Here is a 16,551-nt window from a genome sequence, read left to right as displayed (position 1 = left end):
GTATTTAGTTCTACATTTAGAGAAGATTTTCTTTATTTTAGTAGCCGTTTTTTAATCGGTGTAAAGAATAACTGGTTGTTCACAAAAGCGTTTTCATATTGGTAAAGGCGTCTGCAACTTTTGTGAAGCATCAAATCACCGGCATATTAACTATCAAAACATGTTTATGACTGCTGAAATGTATTATTGCTTTAAAAAAAGTCACATATTGTGCATTTCTATTATACACAATTTGTACTAAAGCGATCTAAAAAGTTCATATCAATAAGTTTTCTCTTTGCACCACCAGGTGGCAGTCTTTGTACTTTCATTTCGAGGGTGCAGATTGCATACGTTTTATTAATATGTATAACTTAATTTATTTTATTAATGACTATAACTATATAACTATATATATATATATATATATATATATATATTAGGGATGTAACGGTATTGTAAATACCGTCATACCGCAATATTAAATTTTTTCGATATTACCGAAGTCGCATGACTCGGTAAAACTATAGGTCTTATGAGAAAATTTGCTCAGGCGAATGAAGCGAACGGGAGCTAGCTGAAACTTCATTTCCCATCAGCCCCGGCGTGGCCATAATCCTTTGCGGTCTGTTGTCGCTACAGATCCAGTAATGCGGAAATGGAGTGTGCTGCTAGTAGCGGAGATGAAAAAAAGATGGAAATGATCGAACCTAAAGCGGGTGTTGTCGCCACGCGCGTGCTGAATAGCGGTGCTGTCGCGCGCGTTCTGATCAGCTGTGTTGTGGCGCGCGTATTGTAAAGCGCCGAGGGGGGGTTGAGCGCGCATACTCGAGAGGTGTTGTCGCGCGCCTACTGAAGGGCTGGACTGGACGGAGGTTGTGTCGCGTCGCGGGGGCACTTTTGATCGTTTTGGAAGGGCATTTTCTATCCAAGACTAAAAAGGGCATGTGCACTGCACAGGTTGAGCCCTATGTGTGCACGTGCCTGCAAATTGGGGAATACGACTAATAACAGTCATGGGGACTGCAGAAACACAGCACACTGTTCAGATTGATGCAGACATTGACTTGTACCGCAAAGAGACCTCTATCTCACTCATGGTTTGTCTTCTCAAGTGGGGGAAAGACAATGCACAACGTTACCCACTGCTGTCAACATGGACCAAGTCATATCCCTCTTGTCCCAGAAACCTCAGTCCCAAATGAGAGGGGTTTTTTCTGTTGCAGGGGACATTGTAAATGCCCAGAGATACCAGCTTTTACCAGATTATAGTTATATGATAATTTTCCTTTAAACCCATCTCTATCTAAGTGAGTGATTAAATGTTAAATGTGGTGAGTTTTCAACAATACTAAATTGAACCTTTATTTTTTTACATGGTTTAATAATTTTTTGTTATTAAAATTGAAGTTCCTGTTTCAAAGCTAACAGATAGATGGCTAATTTGTATGTCATTGACACTTTTGGCACTTTTTTGGAGTATTTTCAAAAGTTTTTTTTTCCTGTAAATGATTCAATAAATACCGTACCGTGACATTCATACCGAGGTATTACCGTACCGTGAAATTCTGATACCGTTACATCCCTATATATATATATATATATATATATATATATATATATATATATATATATATATATAGTTAAAAAATATGTACCATTTTCCCAAGTGTATATAACTACTACTGTAAGAAAATATCAGAATTCAGAAAATACTTTCTCTATTATATTATCTTTGCTTAAACTGAGCCGATCTAATCCTGTTTATATGAATTAAACCTGCTCCCGATCAGGTTTGACCTAGCAGAACTGTTGCTATGACAACAACTCTCAGATCAGCTTTGAAGAACGAAACGATCCTGGATCGTGTCAAATCATCAATATCCAAATCCAGCTAACTGAGTAATCCACGTACGAAGAACGGACCCCTAGTCTATACAAAATTGAGCATTTTAACCAACAGTACAGCTACACAAAGCCTATTGCTGTTTTACCACACGTTTGAGAATAACAATAATAATACCCTACTCATAACCTTTATTTTACATCTACAGAATCGTGAGAAAATTGTGATCTTTATTTTAGGCAAAATAAATAAATAAATAAATAAATAAAATTGCGATTCTCATTTTATCCAGAATCATGCAGCTCTACAATATACAATATACAAATGTTCGGGAGAAAAACTATGGAAGCCAATAGCTGTTTTTCCAACACTGTTGCGCTCTCTCACAGTTGTGTTCAACTATGCCTTTAAAACTTAATAGAAGTAAATAACATAGCTAAATTCACACTCAATGGTGCCTTAAAACTGATCTATACATCTAAAAATGCGAGACACAATGCTCAAATGTTTACAAAATGAATAATAAATTAAATAAGTAAAAAACATATAAAAATAAATAATTATTTACAGGACTGAGGAGGCTTTCATGCCAACAACATGCAACTGTGTTGGTGCCAATGGCATGGTGGAAAGTGCACCGACACATGCACTCCAGTGTTCACGGCAACCTGAGTTCGATTCCCGCCTTGAGGTCCTATGCCGATCCTTCCCCTCTCTCTGTTCTCCTCTCTTCCCGATCAATTCTCTCTACTGCCCTGTCAAATAAAGGTGAAAACCTCTAAAAATAAAAAATAAAATAAAAAACAACAAGCAACTGTAAATAAAAACTTATCCCGCCTCCGAGTTCTCCTTATTAGTCCACTGATTTTAACCTGACATTAAGCAGCACTGTGTGTAAAAGTTCAGATGGCCTAAATACACAGCACTCATGTGCAAGACTGTCCAAAAGACACGACGTGTGAGGATAATTGTCACGCATATTTTGCAAGTGTGTATTTACACAGAAACAGAATGGAACCGTAGCGCATCAGAATACACATTCAGTTTTATCCAACATTTTTGTATTCGACAGAAGAAAGTCAAACAGGACTGGAACAAGGAGAATGAGCAAATCATGACGATTTACATTTTGGAGGAAACTGTCCCCTTTAAAATGTTGCAGAAGTAATCAACGTAACTTATTCACAGCCTAATTCGCTCGTTCAAACAGAACACAAATAAAGATGCGAGACACTGCACTCAGAAAGATATTTTAAATATTATATTCAATTAATTTAAAAAAATATATTAAATATATCAAAAAACAAAACAAATAAATAAATAGCCTCCTCATCTAGGTTGTCAAATTGAACCATTTTCATGAATTGTGCGACTGTAACTTAAAACAGAAAACTCAAACAGGTTTGGAACAAGTGTGAATGAAAATTGAAAAAATTTGGAGGGAACTGGCTTTTTAAAACTTTACCGAAGTAATCAATGCAACGTATGCCGAGTTCAGACTGATTTTCAAAGTAATCGTGTCGCAGATGTTTTCACACTGCATGACTATCTGGGCTTGCGTTTTGGCGCTGCTTTGTTTACACTGCAAGATGGATCGGTGACAAGGACATTCACATTGCATGACTTTACTATAGGAAGAATCGCCGACAACTTCATCCAAACTACGTCTCACAGCCAAAAACACGTAGTATATCTTTTGTTATTAACTACATAATTAGAAAGAATCCTTTAATGGGGTAGAAAATGTACATATTTGCTCACGTGGGTTTGAAGAAAATTAGCCATTTCTCCTCAACTTTTTTTTTACTTTCTGTATGAAACAGACAGAGTGCTCCAGACAAACCTCCACTAGTTTTTCCTCCATTTCTTGGGTCTAAATAAACCTAAAATGAGCGCTTTTAACTTCTCCCTCAATCTCCCGCTGGCCTGCAGGTACACACACACTAGTGAATGCTGCTCTCTCATTGGCTAGAGGTGATCGCTGATGTTATTTTCAGTCAAAACTCAATTCACACGGCATGATTTGAATCGCCGACAGCTCCAGATATTTAGCACGCCAAATATATCACAGGCATCAGCGACTCATCTGCGATTCTCTCAGATCGCGTCTTTGATAGTTCATACTGTGCGATTGTCTCTTACGTACATGAGCACCGATTTGCCTGTGATTTCAGGCATTTTTCTGCGATTTCTCAAAAAACGTTGGCAAGTCAAAATCCGAGCTAAAATCATGCAGCCTGAACTCGGTATTATTCACCACGAAATTCACTCTCAAGGGCCTGTTCAAACAGAACGCAACTGAAATTGTGAGATGCAGTGCTCAGGAAGATTTTTAAAATATCGTATTTAATTATTTAAAAATACACATTAAATATAATTAAAATAATAATTAAATGATAAGTAAATATCCTCCTCAGCCATGTTGTCAAACTGAACCGTTTTCATGAAATGTGAAGCTAAAAACCAAAAGCTTGCAAATCTTGCCCCGCCTCAGAGTTCTTCTGATTGGCCCACTGATTTGAAACTGACATAGAGCAGCACAAAGGGCTCTATTTTGACGGTCCATGCGCAGAGCGCAAAACGCAGGGCGCAAACGCTTTCAGGACGCATTTTTGCGTGTCAGAACGCATTTTTGCTTATTAAAGGATGGGAAAATCTGCTTTGCGCCGTGTCGCATGGTCTAAAAGGGTTGAGTTTATTTTCTTAATGAGATATAGGTGTGTTTTGAGAATAAACCAACCAGAGTCTCATCTCCCATTCCCTTTAAGAGCCAGCTGCGTCACGCCAATTTACAGGACGCAAAGTAAGTCTAAGTGGAAAAAATGAGCATTTCACTAACAAACAGTTAACAGTTGACAGTTTTTTAACAGAAAACTGTTAAACAGAGCATCTACTGCGTGAGAATGAGAGATAATGGATCACTTTCACTTTCGCTCTTGGATAGGGAAACCTTTACGCACAGACACCAATTAGCCTATAAATAATTAATTTTGTTTGTTAAGCGCAAATATTCGTTTCAATAATATTTCTAAATTCAGTTCTGATTTCCAGCAAACGAATAAATGAATAATAATAACAAAATGTGCTCTAAAACCTGAGTTATATCCTAAAACACATGCTGTGCCCCATATGGTCTAAAACCTGACAGGTGGGCAAATCTAAGCTTGTTTTTAATAAAACAAATATAAATATGGATATAATAAATAATACTGCTAATAATAATAACATTATACAAAAGCAAATTGTTATGAATGAACTGAAAAAGCCTCCCGAGATGAAGAACACATAAAATCAGTGATTTTTCATATTTATGTAGGCTAGAAAATAATGTTTTGTAATATTTTAATCCTTTATATTTATATTCTATATCTATTCTTATTATATCCTATATATATATCCTTAATATTTACATTTTTTCATATGTAAAGATATTTGCCTATTGCTCTCTTGTGTGTATTAAGCAGTGCGTAAGCGAGGTGCAACTCTGCGCCGGACTTTAGACCGGGTTAGTTTTGGTCTAATGAAAAATCTATTATAGATTCTCAAAATAGCAACGCGCCAGCGGTCCGCCTCAGAACGCCTTCCTTTTTAGACCAGAACGCCTATGAGTGCACAAATGAGCGCTAATGCATTTGCTATTTAAACAGCGTAGCGCAACGCCTCATAACGACTCTTGCGCCAAGCTGAAACTAGCAAAAGACTACTGCGCCGCTCCTTGCACCACACTGCGCCGGGTGTATGATAGGGCCCTGTGTGTAAAAAGTTGAATTATTTTAAGATTTTTTTTTTTTTTACGTAGAAAGTCATTTTGTATTTTTAGATGGCGACTTAAAAACGTGGCACTCATGTGCGAGCACCTACAAAAGACACGTCATATTTTACAAATATTTACAAAGAAATATTTATAAAAGAAAATTTTTACAATATAAAGAAAAACAATGGAAAAGCAGCACATGTGCATACACTTTTTCTAAAAATCTACACATTTTACACAGACGTGGTTTAATGCAGCTCAGAGGTGCTGTGAATGCATTCACACAGAAATTACAGCGGTATAATTTAATACCTGGGGCTGAGGAGGGTCAGAGGAGGCATAATTTAGCCTGGCTTTTATGTGGCATTGTGTCATCACATTGAATGTTAAACAGGCTCAGAGCAGCCCTAACTCTGCTGTGTAATGACGCCTTACGACTATTCAAAGGAAACAATGATTACAATGGTAAGTCTACATACAAGAATGTGCTAATTGTTATGGTAATTAAACAGCTGACAAAACGATTCAGCATAAACCCTGCGTCTCTCCATCCTTTTACCATTGCCTCACCCAAAACAGTCACAACAATAAAAATGAGCCAAAAATGACATCAAATATGAGAGAAATGTTAAGAGAGAGGACCTGTAAGACCGGCCATGGCCACAAAACCATCCAATTATAGTTACTTTTACTGCAACAGTGCAACTTAAAGTCATTCTTAAAGGCACAGTTCACCAATTTCTGTCAATTTACTCACACTGCTCTTTTCACACACCTGTTGGTATCTCTTCTGCTGAACACAAAAGAAGATATTTTGGTAACACTTTACAATAAGGTTCATTAGTTAATGCATTTACTAACATGAACTAATCATGAACAATACATGTACAGCATTTATTAATCATAATTGAACATTTACTGATGCATTATTAACATCCAAGTCCATGCTTGTTAACATAAGTTAATGCACCATGAGTTAACAAACTAACAATGAACTACTGTATTTTCATGAACTAACGTTAACTAACATGAACAAAGACAGTAGTAGATGTATAGTTCATTGTTTGTTCATGTTAGTAAATGCATTAATTAACATTAACTAATGAACCTTATTGTAAATTGGGACCGATATCTTTGAGGAACCTGCAACAACTGACTTCCACAGTATTTGTTTCAGTCAATGGTGACCGGTTTTCAGCATTTTTCAAAATATCTTCTTTCGTGTTCAACAGAAGAAAGCAACTTATAAGGATTTGGATCAACTTGAAGGCAAGAAACTGAGTACATTTTAATTTTACCATCCAGTTTAATCTCTTTAACTATTAAAATCGAGGTATTCACCGATCATATGTGTGCATTTATTGCCGTATATGTATTGCCAAACAGAATCTGCAGGCATTTTTAGCTATTTCTGCACAGAATTTTGTAAACAATCTGCGGATTTATGCGGAATGATTTTTGGGAGTGTTGAAACTAATTATTTAATGTATTTAACAAAAACAATACCTTTAATGACTTTAAATTAATGTTTACAATGCAAATCCAAATAGATCCACTTAATTGGTAAATAAAGCAAGTCTGTCATTTAATATCTCTACTAAAAGACAGAAAATATTACTGTACAATCTGTACTGTAAATAAACCATATAAACTTTTTTATACTTGTTAATAATATTACTGAAATAACTTTAAAATCTGAATAAATAAAGTTCACACACATTTACAAAAAAAAAAAGGACTTGATGGTACGCAGATTTCATGTGGACCAATCTATGTTACAGCTGTACTGTTATTTATTTTACTCACCTTTCACAACCCTACATTTCATCTGTTGAAAACAAAAGAGATTTTGAAGAAAGCCCAAAAACCTGTAACCAATGACTTCCATAGTATTTCTTTACCCTACTACAAAACTCAGCAGTTACCGATTTTCAGCTTTCTTCATAACATATCCTTCCTTCAGTGTTCAACAGAGGAAGAAACTCAAATGTTTATAACCACTTGAGGGTGAGAAAATCATCATATTTTGAGGTGAATTGTCCCTTGAACCATCATAACCAGTGGTCACCAAACTTGTTCCTGCAGGGCCGGTGTCCTGCAGATTTTAGCTCCAACCCTAATCAAACACACCTGAACAAGCTAATCAAGGTCTTACTAGGTATACTTGAAACATCCAGGCAGGTGTGTTGAGGCAAGTTGGAACTAAACCCTGAAGGGACACCGACCCTCCAGGACCAGGATTGGTGACCCCTGATCATAACCATTGAAATCACAGCGGTCACCATTCATACATGTGCATTCATTTATTTACCCATATGCTGCCACGGTGCTATTATTAATTGATTTACTCGTACTTCACAAACCCTTTTGAGTTTCTTTCTTCCGAAGAAAACAAAAGACGATATTTTTAAAATGAAAACCTGTAACCATTGACATCCATAGTATGTCTTCTGCCATACTACAGAACAGTTTCCAGCTTCAAAACTTAATCTTCAGTGTTCAACAGAATAAAGAAACTTGAGTAAATTGCTGTATTTTCGGGTTGAACTGCCCCTTTAACCATCATAACCGTTAAAATCAGCACTATTCATATATGTGCATTTATTCACCTATACGCTGTCACTGCTGTCATTAATTTACTCCAGTCACAAACATTAAAGAGTTTCATCTGTTGAAAACAAAAGCAGATATCTTGAAGAATGCGAAACCTGTATTCACTGACTTCCATTGTGTTTCTTTTCCCATAGTACGCATCTCAACGGTTACAAAGCTTGCATAATATATTCTTCAGAGTTCAACAGAAGAAAAAACCTTGACAGTGAATAAATGTACACATTTTTAAGTGAACTGCCCCTTTAACAGAAATAACCGTTGAACTCATGGCGGTCACCATTCATATGTGTGCATTTATTTACCTATATGCTGCCACTGTGCTGTTATCCATCTACCCACCAGTCTCAAAACCAATAAGTTTCTTTCATTTGTTAAAATGCAACAGACACTTCGAAGATACAAACCTGTAACCGTCGACTTCCATAGTATATTTTCCCTACAACGAAAATCATCAGTTAACGTTAACAGTTTCCAGCTTTCTTCACAATATATCCTTCAGTGCTCAACAGAAGGAACTTATAAATGTTTATAACCACTTGAGGGTGAGTAAACTGGCATATTAATGAGTGAACTGTCCCTTTAACCATCATAACCATTGAAATCACAGCAGCCACCATTCATATATCTGCATTTATTTACCTAAATGCTGCTATTCAAAACCTGTAACCATTGACTTCCATAGTATTTATTTCCCCTTTCAACTTGTAGAGCTCACTGGTTAGTACCTTCCAGCTTTCTTCAACAGATATTCTTCAGCGTACAACAAAAGAAACAGACATAAGGATGAGTATTGGTCATTTTTTCTGCTGAACTGTCCTTTTTAACCGTCGTAATCGTTAAATTCATGGCGGTCACCATTTATTTGTGTTCATTTATTTACCTATATGCTGCCACTGTGCTGTTATCCATCTACCCACCAGTCTCAAAACCAATAAGTTTCTTTCATTTGTTAAAATGCAACAGACACTTCGAAGATACAAACCTGTAACCATTGACTTCCATAGTATATTATCCCTACAACGAAACTCATCAGTTAACGTTAACAGTTTCCAGCTTTCTTCATAATATATTCTTCAGTGTTCAACAGAAGGAACTTATAAATGTTTATAATCACTTGAGGGTGAGTAAATTGGCATATTAATGAGTGAACTGTCCCTTTAACCATCATAACCATTGAAATCACAGCAGCCACCATTCATATATCTGCAGTTATTTACCTAAATGCTGCTATTCAAAACCTGTAACCATTGACTTCCATAGAATTTATTTCCTCTTCTAACTTACAGAGCTCAATGGTTATTAGCTTCCAGCTTTCTTCAACAGATATTCTTCAGCGTACAACAAAAGAAACAGACATAAGGATGAGTATTGGTCATTTTTTCTGCTGAACTGTCCTTTTTAACCGTCGTAATCGTTAAATTCATGGCGGTCACCATTTATTTGTGTTCATTTATTTACCTATATGCTGCCACTGTGCTGTTATTAATCTACCCACCAGTCTCAAAACCAATAAGTTTCTTTCATTTGTTAAAATGAAACAGATACTTTGAAGATACAAACCTGTAACCATAGACTTCCATAGTATATTTTCCCTACAACGAAAATCATCAGTTAACGTTAACAGTTTCCAGCTTTCTTCATAATATATCCTTCAGTATTTCAACAGAAGGAACTTATAAATGTTTATAACCACTTGAGGGTGAGTAAACTGGCATATTAATGAGTGAACTGTCCCTTTAACCATCATAACCATTGAAATCACAGCAGCCACCATTCATATATCTGCATTTATTTACCTAAATGCTGCTATTCAAAACCTGTAACCATTGACTTCCATAGTATTTATTTCCCCTTCTAACTGACAGAACTCAATGGTTAGTAGCTTCCAGCTTTCTTTAACAGATATTCTTCAGCTTGCAACAGAAGTAACAAACTTGAGGGTGAGTATTGGTCCTTTTTAACTGTCGTAATCGTTAAAATCATGGCGGTCACCATTCATTTGTGTGCATTTATTTACCTTTATGTTGCCACTGTGTTGTTATTCATTTACCCACCCGTCACAAACCTTTATAAGTTACTTTCAACTGTTGAAAACGAAAGTAGATATTTTGAAGATGAAGACTTTAACCATTGACCTCCATAGTAGATATTTTCCTGGAGATATTACATCTCAATGGTTACAAAGCTTTCTTCATAATATATCCTTCAGTGTTTAACAGAAGGAACTCATAAATGTTTATAACCACTTGAGGGTGAGGAAATTGTAAATTTTAGAGTGAACTGTCCCTTTAAATGTCATAACCACTGACATTACGGCAGTCACCATTCATACCTGTGCTGTTATTTACCTAAATGCTGCTATTTAAAACCTGTAACCATTGACTTTCACAGTATTTAGTTTCCCTTCTAACTTACAGAACTCAACGGTTAACGTTGGTGGTTACCAGCTTTCCTCAAAATACATTCCTCAGTGTTCAACAGTGAAAGAAACTTGAGGGTGAGTGAATGTTCTTAATTTTGAGTGAACTGCCCCTTTAACCGTCATGACCGTTAAAATCACGGCGGTCACCATTCATACGTGTGCATTTATTTACCTATATATTGCCACTGATCTGTTATTCATTTACCCACCCATCACAAAAACTTTACATAAAGTTTCTTTCATCAGTTAACAACAAAAGTAGCTATTTTGAAGATGAAAACCTGTAACCATTGACTTCCATAGTAAGTCTTTTTCCGTCAACAGATCTCAATGGTTACCAGCTTTCTCATAACATATCCTTCAGTATTTCAACAGAAGGAACTCATAAATGTTTATAACCACTTGAGGGTGAGTAAACTGTCATATTTTTGAGTGAACTGTCCCTTTAACCATCATAACTGTTAAAAACACAGCAGTCACCATTCACCATTTCATGCATCCATTTACCGATATGTTGCCACTGTGCTGGTTTTTCATCTACCCACCCATCTCAATACCTTCATAAGTTACTTTCATCTGTTGAAAACAAACATGGATACTTTGAGGACACAAACCTGTAACCATTGACTTCCATAGTATATGTTTTCCCTACTTTTCAGCTTTCTTCATAATATATCCTTCAGTATTTCAACAAAAGGAACTCATAAATGTTTATAACCACTTGAGGGTGAGTGAATTGGCATATTAATGAGTGAACTGTCCCTTTAAATGTCATAATCATTGACATTACAGCAGCCACCATTCATACACGTGCAGTTATTTACCTAAATGCAGCTATTCAAAACCTGTAACCATTGACTTCCACAGTATTTATCTCCCCTTCTAACTGACAGAACTCAACGGTTAACGTTAAGCTTTCCTCAAAATACATTCCTCAGCGTTCAACAGTGAAAGAAACTTGAGGGTGAGTGAATGTTCTTAATTTTGAGTGAACTGCCCCTTTAACCGTCATGACCGTTAAAATCACGACGGTCACCATTCATACGTGTGCATTTATTCACCTTTATGTTGCCACTGATCTGTTATTCATTTACCCACCCATCACAAAAACTTTACATAAAGTTTCTTTCATCAGTTAACAACAAAAGTAGCTATTTTGAAGATGAAAACCTGTAACCATTGACTTCCATAGTAAGTCTTTTTCCGTCAACAGATCTCAATGGTTACCAGCTTTCTCATAACATATCCTTCAGTGTTTAACAGAACAAAGAAACTTATAAATGTTTAAAATCACTTGAGGGTGAGTAAATTGTCATGTTTTTGAGTGAACTGTCCTTTAACCGTCATAACCGTTGAAAATCACAGCAGTCACAATTCACCATTTCATGCATCCATTTACCGATATGTTGCCACTGCTGTTTTTTCATCTACCCACCCATCTCAATACCTTCATAAGTTACTTTCATCTGTTGAAAACAAACATGGATACTTTGAGGACACAAACCTGTAACTATTGACTTCCATAGTATACGTTTTCCCTACTTTTCAGCTTTCTTCATAATATATCCTTCAGTATTCAACAGAAGGAACTCATAAATGTTTGTAACCACTTGAGGGTGAGTGAATTGGCATATTAATGAGTGAATTGTCTCTTTAAATGTCATAACCATTGACATTACAGGAGTCACCATTCATACATGTGCAGTTATTTACCTAAATGCAGCTATTCAAAACCTGTAACCATTGACTTCCACAGTATTTATTTCCCCTTCTAACTGACAGAACTCAACGGTTAACGTTGGTGGTTACCAGCTTTCCTCAAAATACATTCCTCAGCGTTCAACAGTGAAAGAAACTTGAGGGTGAGTGAATGTTCTTAATTTTGAGTGAACTGCCCCTTTAACCGTCATGACCGTTAAAATCATGGTGGTCACCATTCATACGTGTGCATTTATTTACCTATATGCTGCCACGGCGCGGTTATTCAGGTACTTCTGCGCGGTCATGACGCCCACAAACAGAAAGCTGCTAGACTGGGGCACTGAGGGCTTCTCGGTACCGGGCATCAAGACCCCTCCGTACTCCTTCTTCATCATCATCATCATCCCTCCGCCGCCTCCGCAGCCTCCCGCGCCGCCGCCGCTCGCCCGCCGCTTCTGACCCGCTTTCTTCAGCTCGCTGGCCCGGGGCAGGATGAGCCTGGACGCCAGTGTGAACCCGACCACCAGCCCCAGCAACACGCTAAACCAAGATCTGCGACTCCTTCCTGCCATTTCAGCTACTAGTCGCTTTAATTTGTCAGAGTTTTGTTTATTAAACGCCGCCCGTTGCTGCTGCTGCAGTCCCGTCCACAACGCTGGGTTTGGGTCCGAGCATGGTCACCGCTCCGGTCCCCATAAATCACCAACCGCTGCCATCTAATCACACACTATCCGCTCCGGAAGAGCCATGACGGGGTTCGTAAAGGTATCTCCGTGATTTCGAGCCCGAGTCGGTGGGTAGTCAGGAGCAATTAACGGTTTGTTGCGGAAAGAAGTGCGGCTGCATCCTCATTCTCGAGACTCTCTCGCCATTGTGAGTGAGCGCGAGTGCTTGAAACGCGTCTGCGGCGACGCGGATCTACGTCGAGGGTTTTTGACACGCTGGAGGCGCCGTAGCTCGATTCTGATTGGCTAAGGAGAGCAGTTGCGCACGGTTAGGTGCTGACGTTTCAAGCATGGGGAAAAGCGTTGCGTCTTTTTTCTCCGCGTTCATTTGAAAGATTCAACGCGACGCTTTTATTTAGGATCACATGTACTTGTGTGTGTTTATACATGCATTGTTATTATTTTTATTAATTGTGTCGTACGTTAATCTCCTTAATTCTCCATTTATGGAGACAATCAAAGTTATGAACTGAGTTCAGTTGAATTATTTTGATTAATTTTAATTGAACACATCGCAATTTCAGATTTCATTACAGTATTGGAAACAAGAGGTCTAATGAAAAGTTGTTGATGTGAATTTAAACTACATCTAGCCTCATTTGAATAAGTAAATAGTTGATTCGGGTTTAATACACACCCATCGGCCACTTTATTAGGTACACCTTACTAGTAACGGGTTGGACTCCCTTTGCTATCAGAACTGGCTTAATCCTTCGTGGCATAGATTCAACAAAATACTGGAAATATTCCTAAGAGATTTTGCCTCATGTTGACTTGATTTGTTGGCTGCACATCCATGATGTGAATCTCCCGTTCCACCACATCCCAAAAGTGCTCTATTGGATTGAGTTCTGGTGACTGTGGAGGCCATTTGAGTACAGTGAACTCATTGTCATGTTCAGGAAACCAGTCTGAGATGATTCACTCTTTATGACATGGCATGTTATCCTGCTGGAAGTAGACATCAGAAGATGGGTACACTGTGGTCATTAAGGGATGGGCATGGTCAGCAACAATACTCAGGTAGGCTGTGGTGTTGACACGATGCTCAATTGGTACTGGACTCAAAGACTGCCAAGAAAATATCCCCCACACCATTACACCCATACCAGCCTGAACCATTGATACAAAGCAGCATTCTTTCATGCAGTTGAGCCAAATTCTGACCCGACAATCCGAATGTCGCAGCAGAAATGAAGACTCAGATCAGGCAATGTTTCTCCAATCTTCTATTGTCCAGTTTTGGTGAGCCTGAGTGAATTGTAGCCTCAGTTTCCTGTTCTTAGCTGACAGGAGTGGCACCCGGTGTGGTCTTCTACTGCTGTAGCCCATACGCCTCAAGGTTGGACGTGTTGTGTGTTCAGAGATGCTCTTCTGCAGACCTCAGCTGTAACGAGTGCTTATTTGAGTTACTGTTGCCTTTCTATCTGCTGGAACCAGTCTGGCCATTCTCCTCTGTCCTCTGGCATCAACAAGGCATTTGCACCCACAGAACTGCCGCTCACTGGAAATTTTCTCTTTTTCAGACCATTCTCTGTAAACCCTAGGGATGGTTGTGCATTAAATTCCCAGTTAATCAGCAGTTTCTGAAACACGCAGACCAGCCCGTCTGGCATCAACAAACATGCCACATTCAAAGTCACCTTAATCACCTTTCCCATTCTGATGCTCGGTTTGAACTGCAGCAGATTGTCTTGAGCATGTCTACATGCCTAAATGCATTGAGTTGCTGCCATGTGATTGGCTGATTAGAAATTTGATTTAACCAGCAGTTGGACAGGTGTACCTAATAAAGTGGCCAGTGAGTGTTTATAGTATGCATAAGTTAATCTGTTCTCTAAGTTGAAGTTCAAATGACTTTTAATACTTTAATTATTTTGACGTGTTTTATTTGAGTCTTTAGTTCTTAAACTAATATCAATGTCAGTTAGCATTACAGAACTGGAAACAAGAGATCCGCAGACAGTCTGAAGTGAACAAATAAAGGAAAAACATAAAAATAATTTTGGACAAAAGAGGCAACAAAAAATACATTTCCCTCACTTTTTTTCCTTTCTTGTTTCTCAGTAAACTAAAACATGCATATTGATATTGATGAAATATATTATAAATGCACAATGACTACAGTATACCAGATTTATAGTCACATTTTAATAGTTTACTGCAATATCACCACATGATTGTTTTATTACTGACATTACGGACTCAAATTCTTATATTCCACATCACGCGCTAATCCCGCCATCTAGTGGACAAAGTGTGTCATTGCGAGAATACAGTCTGCAATTCTACTGCTTTTATTGGTATATAAAGTATTAAACTCAATGTTTAAACGTTCTTGATAAATAATCTAAACAATGTCGGAGACCTGTAGATATTATTATTCATTTAGTTCTCTTCGGGCTATAGGTGTGTGTGTGTATATATGTGCGGAATGAACTGCAAAAAACATTATTATCATAAAATTTTGATTATGATTTTTGTATTTCTAGAAATATTTTACATTTTAGAAGTGTGTGTGTGTGTGTGTATATATACACACACTTCTGAAATGTCAAATATTTCTAGAAATACAATATACACACACACACACACACACACATATATATATATATATATATATATATATATATATATATATATATATATATATATATATATATATATATATATATATATATATATACATATACATATATATATATATACACATACATACATATATATATATATATATATATATATATATATATATATATATATATATATACACGTGTGTGTGTGTATATATGTATACATACATATATATACATATATATATAAATATATATATACATATATATATATATATATATATATATATATATATATATATACACATATATACACACACACACACACTTCTGAAATGTAAAATATTTCTAGAAATACAAAAATCATAATCAAAATTTTATGATAATAATGTTTTTTGCAGTTCATTCCGCTGTGGCAACCCCAGATTGATAATGAAACTAAGCCGAAAAGAAAATGAATGAACGTTTTCCCTTTTTTATAATAAACATCTTAAACACAAAAGTTATTTTAATTGGTAATCCATCTGTATTGCTTTCCATCTTACTAAAAAGTGTCAAATAGCTCCAGAAATACACTAGCTGACTAAAGTCTGGTCATTGACTCCAGTTGTAAGAGCAACAAATAATGACTTGACTTCTAGTTGATCATTTGGAAAAGTGGCAGAAGGTAGATTTTTCTGATGAATCATCTGTTGAGCTGCATCCCAATCAACACAAATACTGCAGAAGACCTACTGGAACCAGCATGGACCCAAGATTGTCACAGACATCAGTCAAGTTTGGTTAAGGAAAAATCATGGTTTGGGGTTACATTCAGTATGGTATTTATTTTTACATTTAAAAAGTTAAGTTTCTTTTAATAAACACAAAATAAGACAATTTTAATATGCTGGAAACAATTGACTTCAATAGTATTTGTTTTTCCAACAATGCAAGTC

The 16,551-nt window shown here is 36.8% G+C and overlaps 2 protein-coding genes across 2 annotated transcripts in view; both read right to left on the bottom strand.

Moving 5' to 3' along the window:
* Positions 1–13,172, bottom strand: part of chsy1 (chondroitin sulfate synthase 1) — a 182,850-nt gene extending 169,678 nt beyond the window's left edge. Inside the window, 1 exon segment of the mRNA NM_212678.1 lies at positions 12,574–13,172. Within this exon segment, the coding sequence (NP_997843.1) occupies positions 12,574–12,887 (314 nt within the window). The 5' untranslated portion in view covers positions 12,888–13,172.
* Positions 1–16,551, bottom strand: part of pcsk6 (proprotein convertase subtilisin/kexin type 6) — an 884,625-nt gene that overhangs the window by 639,994 nt on the left and 228,080 nt on the right. The gene's annotated exons all lie outside the window — the stretch shown is intronic.

The sequence above is a fragment of the Danio rerio genome, chromosome 7 (assembly GCF_052040795.2).
Source record: "Danio rerio strain M-AB ecotype USA chromosome 7, GRCz13ab, whole genome shotgun sequence".
Lineage (NCBI taxonomy): Eukaryota > Metazoa > Chordata > Actinopteri > Cypriniformes > Danionidae > Danio > Danio rerio.
Note: the sequence above shows the minus strand (reverse complement) of the source record. Positions and strands in the feature narration are given on the sequence as shown.